Source organism: Sus scrofa, chromosome 17, assembly GCF_054392235.1.
Source record: "Sus scrofa isolate SSC_HxYL_T2T_F1_AM1 chromosome 17, Sscrofa_HxYL_maternal_Yorkshire_Landrace_v2.0, whole genome shotgun sequence".
Lineage (NCBI taxonomy): Eukaryota > Metazoa > Chordata > Mammalia > Artiodactyla > Suidae > Sus > Sus scrofa.
The window spans coordinates 42805690-42816647 of NC_139399.1; the positions used below are offsets into that span (position 1 = coordinate 42805690).

General features: G+C 45.0%; 1 protein-coding gene across 1 annotated transcript; it reads right to left on the reverse strand.

Annotated features, from left to right (window-relative positions):
* Positions 1–596: 596 nt before the first annotated feature.
* DEFB119 (defensin beta 119) lies at positions 597–10958 on the reverse strand. The gene is made up of 2 exons (XM_005654239.4): positions 10806–10958; positions 597–853 (listed from the first exon to the last, which is right to left on the reverse strand). The coding sequence occupies exons 1-2, from the start codon at positions 10861–10863 to the stop codon at positions 660–662; spliced, it is 252 nt and encodes an 83-aa protein (XP_005654296.1). The 5' UTR covers positions 10864–10958; the 3' UTR covers positions 597–659.

Sequence of the window (10958 nt, forward strand, 5' to 3'; positions counted from 1 at the left end):
ACTAAAGATGGAGAAAGAAGTAAGTTACTAGTAGAGGCAAAACATAAAAAGCAAAACTGGAATTTTACATTTAAAAGCCTAGTGTTGGTTGCAATGGAGGGCACAGCCCTCTTAGATTTTCAAGAAGTAAAAGACCTTAACCCATCATCAAAAAGAACTGCAGAAATATTCCAGTTCCTTTCATAATAATCACCAAACAGAGCTTCAGCATCACGACTTGAAACCTTGACAGGACAGCTTATTCTACATGACAACAGCTGGTTAGGAAGTTCTTCCATGAACTAAGATGTATTTGTCTACAAGACCTCTGCTTTCTACTCTCGGTATCATTCCTGCTACTTCTGGTCCCGCTCTGAGCCTGACGTAGCACAGAGTAAGTCATGGCCCTGTCTAAACCCTTCAACCCTTACTTAGTGGACTCAAGCACATGCTCTCCCCATCATCACTGATCTGTCTAGATTCCCTCTCTTCTTGTCACTCCAGTTTTTTTCCAGCTTTCTCTCTCACAGGTCTGGATCCAGAAGGGGACAGATATCTCACCATTCGAAACCCAGTCTCTCACTCTGATTTCCAATGGATGAAAGACACACAAGGATGGCAGGTGCATGAATTTTAATGAGGAGTATTGACAGAGGATTGAGGATGCTGATCACTAGCACTCAGGATATTTTTGGCCAGCGGTTCTCCCGGCTCCAGTCATTTTTTCCCTCTTTGCCAAAAATGTCTATCCTTACATAGGACTGGAGGCAGCATGGTTGATAATTTCTGCAACTGAGGTAGGCCTGTTCATTCTTTTTGCAAGAGGCTCTGCAGATTCCCAGGTTTCCCATGCATCGAAGTGGGGAATGTCTACCTGCCAAAAAAAAAAAAAAAGTTAATTTCTATTTGGCAGTAACATAGATCTGATGAGCCAGCGCGCAGAGTAAAAACATAAAGACTAAAACAAAGAGATACCATGGCACATCTTTTTTTTTTTAATAGCTGAATCCACAGCACATGGAAGTTTCCAGGCCAAGGATTGAATGTGAGCTGCAGCTTCATCCTACATCACAGCTGCAGCAACATTGGATCCTTTAACGTGCTCTACCAGGCCAGGGATTGAACCCACAGCTTTACAGTGACCCAGGGCACTATAGTTGGATTCTTAACCCACTGCGCCATGGCAGAAACTCCACATCTTTTTAAATGACCCAAGCCTGGAACACTGAAAACATTAAATGCTGGCAAGGAAGTGGAGCCACAGGAACTCTCATTCATTGATGGTGAGAATGAAAAATGGTATAGCCATTCTGGAAGACAGTTTGGAGGTTCCTTACAAAACGTAAGCATATTCTGACCATATGCCCCTACAATTGAACACCTTGGTGTTTACCCAAAGGACTTGAAACTTTATGTCTAGACAAAAATCTGCACACACATGTTTATAGCAGCTTTATTCATAAATGTCAAAATTTAAAAGCAACCAAGAGGCCCTTCAGTGGATGAGAAGATAAATAGTGATACATCCAGGCAATGGAATATTATTCAGCCCTAAAAAAGAAATGAGCTATCAATCTATGAACAGACACAGAGGGTGAAACTCTAATGGTGGATTCATGTCCATATACATTTTTTTCCAATTCATAGAAGATACAACACCAAGAGTGAATACTAATGTAAACTATGGACTTTGGGTGGTTACGATGAGGCAATGTAGGTTCATCAATTGTTAACAAATATACCGCTCTGGTCGGAGAAGTTGCTAATAGCGGAGGCTGTGCATGAGTGGGGACAGAGAGTATATGGGAAATCTCTGTCCCTTCTCAATTTTGCTTTGAAACTAAAATTGGTCAACAAAATTGTCCCTTTTTTTAATGAATCCCATTAAAAAATAAAGTAAGAACATTTGTCTACAGGGTTTTTTGGGAACTAAATTTTCATTTCTCTGGTATGAAAGCCCAAGCGTGCATTGCTAGTAGTATGGTCATTGCATATGTAGTTTAGATTATTTTAAAAACAGAAACTGCCAAACTATTTTCCAGAGTGTGGTTGTGTCATTTAACATATTTAACATTCACACCAGCAGTATATAAAACATCCAGTTTCTCTGCTTCCTTGCCAGTACTTGGTATTGTCACTATTTTAAATTTTAGCGGTTCTAATAGGTATGTAAGGAGTCTCATCATGGTCTTCATCTGCATTTTCCTAAGTTCTAATGATGTTGAATATCTTTTTTGTGTGTGTCTTTTTGCCATTTCTTGGGTCGCTCCCGTGGCATATGGAGGTTCCCAGGCTAGGGGTCGAATCGGAGCTGTAGCCACTGGCCTACGCCAGAGCCACAGCAACACGGGATCTGAGCCGCATCTGCAAACTACACCACAGCTCACAGCAACCCCGGATCCTTAACCCACTGAGTGGAGGCCAGGGATCAAACTGGCAACCTCCTGGTTCCTAGTCGGATTCGTTAACCACTGCGCCACAACGGGAACCCCTTGAATATCTTTTCATATGCTTAGTTGCCATCTGCATATCCTCTTCAGCTAAATATCTTTTCATGTTTTTCTTCTAACTGGGTTGTTTGTTTTTTACTTTTGAGTTTTTTCTGTTTTCTAGATACAAGACCTTTGCCAAGTATATGGTTTGCAAATATTTCTCCCAGTCTGTAATTTATCTTTTCATCTATCCTTTCACAGAGTCTTACACAGCCAACATTTTAAATGCTAAGTCCAACTTGCTGATTTTTTTTCCGTATGGATTGTGCTCTTCATATCTAAGAACTTTTCACCTAACCCTAGATCTGAAAGTTTTCCCTATGTTTTCTTCTATAAGTTTGCATTTTAATGTTTAAATATTATGATCAATTTTGAGTTAACTTTTGTGTAACTTTTGAGGTATAGATGTAGCTTTTTTTTTTTTTTTTTTTTTTGCTTACTAATGTCCAATTGTTCCAGCAACATATGTTGAAAAGGATATCTTTCTTCCATTGAATTGCTTTTGCACATTTTTGAAAAATCAGTTGGTTGTACGTGTATAGGGCTATTTCTGTTTCCTCTTCTGTTCCATTGATCTGTGCGTCTCTCTCGCCACCAAGACCACACGGTCTTGTTTTCTTTAACGACACAGGTCTTGAAATCTGGTAGAATGATTCCTCCAACTTCATGCATTGTTTTAGCTAGCCCTTTGCAGATTTCTGTCTGATGAAAATATAGACACAACAATCTTGTCTATATCACAAAGATCCTTGCTTGGATTTTAGTAGAAACTGTGTTAAATAAGTATCAATTTAAGGAGAATTGACATCTTTACTAGCTGAATCTTATGATCTATAATTACAATGTCTCCTCATTGACTTATATCTGCTTTGATTGTTTTTACCATCATTCTAGCTTTCAGCCCATGATTTCTGTGCATGTGTTTTTACATACTTAAGCATTTTAATTTTGGAATGACTATGAGAGGTAGTGTGTTTTTAATTCAGTGTTCACATGTTCAGTGATAGGATTCAGAAATATCATTGGGCGTTCCGTCGTGGCGCGGTGGTTAATGAGTGCGACTAGGAACCATGAGGTGGCAGGTTCGATCCCTGGCCTTGCTCAGTGGGTTAAGAATCCGGCGTTGCCGTGAGCTGTGGTGTAAGTCGAAGACGAGGCTCGGATCCCACATTGCTGTGGCTCTGGCGTGGACCAGAGGCTACAGCTCCGATTGGACCCCTAGCCTGGGAACCTCCATATGCCGCGGCAGTGGCCCAAGAAACGGCAAAAAGACAAAAAAAAAATCATTGATTTCTGTATGTTTATCTAGTAATCCTGTGATCTTGCTAAACTTATTAGGTCTTATTAGATGTTTCTTTGTAGATTCATTTGTATTTTCTACATAAATAAACCGTTATGACATCTCCGAATACAGTTTTATTCCTTCCTTTCTAATCTGTATGCCTTTTATTTCCTTTTCTTACCTTAATGCACTGACTGGCACTCCCCAGAATTAAAAGCAATGATCTATTGATCCACACAACTTGGATGGACCTCAAGAACATAATGCTGAGTGAAAAAAGCTGATCTCAAAAGATCAACTATGATTCCATTTATGCAACAGTCTTAAAATGACAAAATTATAGAGCTGGGAAACAGATTCATGGTTGTCAGGGGTTACGGATAGTGACGGGGGGGGAGGCTGAGAGGAGGAGCAGGAAGGAGATCTTGATGGTGACAGATCGGCTCTATATCTTGCTCATAATGGTGGTTACCTTACACTTGCGATAAAATGCCGTGGAAGTATGCACGTGTGTTGCACCAATGTCAGTTGTACTTCTGTACAAGCAGAAGCTGACTTGAGCTTAAGCTACACCAGCAGGTCTGTGTATCAGTCCCAGGTGAGGTCTAAGACAGGCACCCAATCTTCCCTGCTTTGGGGTCACGATGTTTCTACCATAGGAGGATAAACCCCCCATCCCAGGAGGGTCTGCTCTCCACTGCCAAAGGTTCTACTCATGTTTTTACCCCCTCAGACTACAAGGAAGAAAAGAGAGATTCAAGGAAGCCTTATAAGAGCAAAAACAACACTTTTTCTATCCAAACTTTCCCCCTGGAGAGAAGCCATGGCACCCTAGAAAGGGGTTTCAAAGGTATTCAAACTAACCCTAAAGCTTTCATCAGGGTCTTTGCAGCTCTTAACACCTGCCCTCCTATCAGCCCCTGTCACTGTGGCCACCACTCACTGTATCCCCACAGTGACTTAACATCACCTTCAGGGCTCCAGCAGTCCTCTCACCAGAAGTCAGAGGAAACCTGCTTCGTAATCCCAGAATTGTTTGAATCTGCTAATGAACACAGGCCACTTTTCCTCCTTGAGCTTCAGTTCCCACATCTGGGAAATGGGAAGACAGGGGAAAGTTGCCTAGATCCCAGATTCTCATAGATCGAAGGTTATTTGGAATCAAGTTTGACAGGGGTGGGGGATGGGGTCCAGCTCCCAAAAGAATAACCTAAGGGAATTTTCAAAATTTCCCATGCCCAGACCCCAAGTCCAGAGATTCAGACAATGGGGTTCAGTGTCTTCTGAAAACTTAACGGTGGCTGAAAACTTACGGTGAGTTCCAAGCCCTTTTGGCACCTATCACTCCCCACGGTTGTCTCTACCAAAGCACAGAGGAAGTGTTCTGTGTTTTTTGGTGGTTTTGGTTTTGGTTTTGTTATTGTTGTTGTTGCTTTTTAGGGCTGAATCTGCAGCATATGGAGTTTCCCAGCCGGGGGTCGATTGGAACTACAGCAGCCAACTTACACCACAGCTCATGGCAACGCCATATCCTTAACCCACTGAGTGAGGCCAGGGATCGAACCCACAACTTCATGGTTCCTAGTCAGATTTGTTTCCACTGTGCCATGTTGGGAACACCATCCCAGGAGGTTCTTAATAAATGTTATTGGCCAAGTGAATTAGTAAAGAATTCATAATGAATTAATTTGGTGGGGGCATGATCGGCTGTGTGTGAACCCTGGGCCCCAGATATTGGGGAATCTAGACTCTTCCCTCACACTCTGAATCCTACGTGTTTTAAGAACAAACTAATGGGAGTTCCTTTATGACACAGTGGCTTAAGGATCTGGTGTTGTCACTGCAGCTGCTTGGATCACTGCTATGGCTCGATGGGTTCGATTCCTGCCTTGGGAATTTTCATATGCCATGGGGACAGCAGAAAGAAAAATAAACAGATGAATGAATCTTAAGAATCCACTTGCACAAGGCCCAGGAGCTGCTCTGCATTCTTCCTAACACTGCTAGCCAGAGCCAAATATATCTAAGGCCGTGGTCCTCTGACCCCTCTAGTCTAGAAAGGATCCCACCTGATGCACCAGCCATTTGGATCTCCTGCCAAAATCCACTCGCACTTTCACACATGACCTCATCATTCATCTATTCATTCACTCACAAAACACTGAATAAGTCCCATCAGAGCGGAGCACTGAGCTTAACACCAGGCAGCATCATGCAAATAAGATATTGGCTCAACCCTGAAGGCGCTCCATCTGGGATGTGTGTGTTTGGGGATTGGTGAGAAGGCGACAGTGACTTACACAATAATATGGCATGTGCCATAATACCTTCTTAAGAGTGATAATTTTGTGAAGCCACTCAGCACTTAGTTTGAATCTCAGCTCTATCTTAGTGTTGTGTGACCTTGGCTAATCACACCACCTCTCTTCGACCTCAGTTTCCTCATCAGTAAGATGGGGACAATAACAGGGTTGTAAGACTGGAATGATTTCAGGCCTATAAACACAAGCACTGTGCCTGGCACATAAGACGTGTCAATGGTAATTCTCATATAGCTGTTATTACTACAATTATTAAGAAACAGCGGAGTTCCCATTGTGGCGCAGTGGTTAACGAATCCGACTAGGAACCATGAGGTTTTGGGTTCGATCCCTGCCCTTGCTCAGTGGGTTGACGATCCGGCGTTGCCGTGAGCTATAGTGTAGGTTGCAGACGCGGCTCGGATCCCGCGTTGCTGTGGCTCTGGTGTTGGCCAGTGGCTACAGCTCTGATTCGACCCCTAGCCGGGGAACCTCCATATGCCGCGGGAGTGGCCCAAAGAAATAGCAAAAAGACAAAAAAAGAAAAAAGAAAAGAAAAGAAAAGAAACAGCGAGACAGGGTTTATGTGACGGCTTCATAGGTACAGGCACTAACTAGGTTCTGAAGTGTGGGAAGGACTTCATCACAGAGATGAGCCTGATGCTGCGGACAAGGCAGAGGGAAACCATGGACCAAAGCAGTGCAAGGGGCAGGGGAGGATGTTGAGCTGAAGAGAAAGTCCGATAAGAGCCCTCACAGGACATGAAGCGGAGCCACCACATCAAGATCTTGAATGCTCAATCCTGGGCCGTGAGGACCAAAGGAAAATATCTAAGCAGCAGAAGAGTGACATAGACAAATTTCCTAGAAAGAATCCTTCCGACAAGAGAAAATAAAAGCAAAGACAATCTGGGGGCCGGGAGGCCAGTGAGGAAGTATTTAGGATGGTCTTATCCAGGCCACAGGGAGCTCTGGTGTGCAGCCTGACAGTCCCCAGATCACAGACAGGCATCAGGACTGTGAAAGCACAGGTTATGCAGTTCCTGCCTCTGAATCGGACTCTGAGATGGGTTGTGAGCCAGAGCAGGATCTGAATTCCAGGCACAGCCCTAACAGTTGTGGGTCTGGGACAAGAATATAAATGGATGAAATTCCCGCGGTGGTGCAATGGGATTGGTGTCTCCGGAGTGCCGGGATACAGGTTTGATCCCTGGCCCAGCAGAGTGGGTTAAGGATCTGGCGTTGCCACAGGTGTAGCGTTAGGTTGCACACGTGGCTTAGATCTGATCCCTGGCCTGAGGAACTCCATATGCCTTGGAGGAGCTGAAAAAGAAAAAAAAAAAAAAAAAAAAGGATTACAAAAGGAGGTTCCTGTCTCATACGTCTGAATATGTATCAGTCATGAATCAAGCTGAGAGACGGGATAAATAAAATATATCCTATTGCCTTTTATGAACTATCCCTTCATAATGAAAAATCAGGTCTGAATTTATCATTCTTGCCTTCTTCCAAGCTCCCTGCAGCCCAAGGGGACCTGGTTCAGCTCCTAGCCCAGATCTTTTCTTGCCCCTCCCCAGCTCCCCCCACTTCTGTGAGGAGTCTCATGCACAGAAATGGACACTCCAGCCAGAACATCCAAGGTCTGCCCAAAGCCCCTGCAAAGGGGCCATTGCCTCGGCACTCCTCCTGCCTAGGGGTGCACGCAGAGTGGATCCCACCCTTCAGGAGTCAACCTGGAGGGGAAGCCCATGCAGTCCCTGAAAGCAGGCATAGGATTTTTTGGACAGGGAGCTCCAGGCTCTAGCTACTCAAAGCATGATCCTTCCCCTGGAGGGCAGGGTGGGCAGGCTTTGCTTCCAGGGGTTATTACCCCCTGACCCCCAATAACGCCTCATCCCAAAAGGAGTGACTTAACCAGAGGAAGCCCAGAGTAGGGCCAGGATCCGGGCAGGGGATGCAAGGTTCTCTCTCTCTCCAGAGTCTAATGGCAGAAATATTGAATTGAGAGAATAATCGGCCTGGATCAGAGTGAACTCCCTCCGTCTGTCTCTGTGTCGTGCACCACGCCTCGCAGAGCCCTCCCTGTCTCTGACCTCACTGCAGAGGACAGAGTTCAAGGGCAAACAACAGTGCTGGATAAATGAGACCCAGAGAATATGATCGGAGATAACAAAGCCTGGGAAGTCACCCAGGTCCTGTAGATTTCCAGCCAGAATTCATTGTTCCCCTGGATAAGACTTCGCCAAGGCCAAATTCTTAATTCAAATGAGGCAGGTGTCTGTTTTCCTCAGAGTCTAACACAGCGGGAAGGCGCACAGCACATACTCCTCCAGTGCGTGAATAACTCAGTGGGCAATGGCAACAGCTAACATTTATTGAGTGTTTACTGTGTACTGGGCCCCTCCGCCCTTCATTATCTCATTGCATTCTTACCACAATCCTGAAAGATATTCTATGGCTCCAATTTTACAGATGGGGAAGCCGAAGTTCTGAGAGGTGTATATGCACCAGACAGTGGAAAGAGGCATAGGTGAGGTGAATGAAAGAATAAATGAATGCACAAGCATGTAAAAAAAAAAAAAAAAAGTATGATGAACGAATTCAATTACAAATGAGTCGATTTAAGTGCTTTATCTTTTTTTAGTACTTGGAAACCTTCTGATATTTGGGGTTATGTGCTCTCAAGCATCAAAAGGCAGCTCAGCCAACCTCCCTAGAAATCCAAGGATTTGGACTCTACTCAGTCCCTGTCCATGCCAGCTCCAAGACAGACCAACTCTCCCAGCCCAAGGCTCCTCCCGCGCTCTAGGTGTCAGCTTCTTCTTTGCATGTCTTGGCTCCCCTCCTGTGCCTCTCAGTCCACTCCTGATCCAACAGACTTTCCTGCAGCTGGTAGATGAAGAACTTTGTTCAAGACTCTAATTATCACTGCATTGCCCAGCCCCAGCGATGTCTCTGCCAATGCCCATCCTGCCATCCCCCTACTCTCAAGGCACCTGGAGTTTCAGTCCTCATGATTGACAGGCGCAAGAAACAGATTTGCGAGTTTTAATAGCATGTAGGAACTAAGGAACCTGAAGCAATGGCATTTCTATCCACGGCTTCCATGTATCTTCCCTGCATTGTCAGGTTGGCCCTTGTTCATTTGCTTGTTCGGTTGGGTGAGGAGTGGTCCAGGGAAGCATTCAATCAATCATCACTGGTTGGATTGTCAAATAACGACTAAGGACACAGCATCGTTTACGGTTTGAGCAGCTTGTGACACTGTCTTCACCATTTTTGCACACCAACCGGCACTGTCCATTCAGCCAACAGTCTGTTACTGGGCATAGGAACAACCATTAATTAAGTAGAGGTTAGTATCCCTCAAATGGAGAGACAAGAGGATGCAGAGGAGGAGCAGGAGGTCAGAGGAGAAGGGGAGAGAGAGAGATGAGTAGGGAATGCTAGATCCAGTCCCAGGAAAGGAGAGAAAAGATCTTACAAGGGGAGAGAATGGAGACAATTGTACTCAAGGTTTTTAGGAAAGGCTTTTTCAGAATCCCACCTGTCTGTCTTGCTATCCCCCAACCTCCTACTCCTAACTTTAAGATCAAATGATTCCAATGAAGTTCCACCTGATGGAGCTTGGGAATGATGGGAAAAGGACAATGAACACCTATCATATTAGGACATTCACCCATGTTTCAACAGACTCAGCTCTTTATCAATTGCCTCGCTTGAACCCAACAAGTCCCAACTCCAGCCACAACCCAATCTCTAATCCTCTTTGACCCCACATTCACCCAACTCAAACTCAAATACCAGTCCAATCTTTTTTTTTATGTATTTCATTTTTTATTTTATTTATTTATTTATTTTTTGCTTTTGAGGGCCACACCCACGGCATGTGGAGGTTCCCAGGCTGGGTATAAAACCGGAGCTATAGCTGCCGGCCTACACCACAGCCACAGCAACACCAGATCCAAGCCGCCATCTGCAAGCTACACCATAGCTCACGGCAACACCGGATCCTTAACCCACTGAGCAAGGCCAGGGATCAAACCCACAATCTCATGGTTCCTAGTCGGATTCGTTTCCGCTGCACCACGAGGGGAACTCCCCAGTCCAATCTTAATTAGAACTCCCAGCCTTACCCGCCTCAGTGTCCCTGGACCCTCAACTCCAAACCAAACCCAAATTTAATCAAGTCACCAACCTCAATCCTGAGCAGCCGCCCATGACCAATCTGAACCTCTAACACCCTGCACCAACCAATACCAACCCCCAACCTCAGCCCAAGCCCCTGTCTAATCCCCAAAACCAGCTCCACTCAACCCCAAATGCCATGCCCCCCACCAGCCAACTCCAAACCATCAAGGAAGCCCACCTCCTCATCTCTAGCTCATCCTCATCTTCCCTCTATCACTACAACCCCAAAGTCTTCCCGCCCCATCACAACTTACCCTCAGTCCTCAATGTCATCTCCCAAAGCCCCCAAAGCTCCAAACATACATCAAACCCTTCCCCCTTAAGCCCCCTTCCAAGATTCCACCAGAATACCAGCCTGCCCTTAAGTGTCAGGTACTCCAGACATCCCACCACCTCAGCAAAAAAGAATCAAGGAGAGATGTGGACATGAGATGATTGTGAGAAAACCTCCCAAAGCCACACGAAATGAGGAATGTTTCAGATGCTGCTCACAGTGAGGGAGAAGGGGAAGTAGAGAAGTTATGACCAGAATCCCAGACATTTGAGAGACACCCAAGTTACCTGATACCACTGGTTCCATGGCCAGAAGGATGGCAAGAAACAGGAAAAAAGACTTCATGGCTTGGAAGTTCACAAAAGGAGAAGGTGGCTGTTCTGCAGGGTATGGAAACAGAGTTCTCTGCAGCAAGGATGAGCTTTGCTTTTATTGGCAGG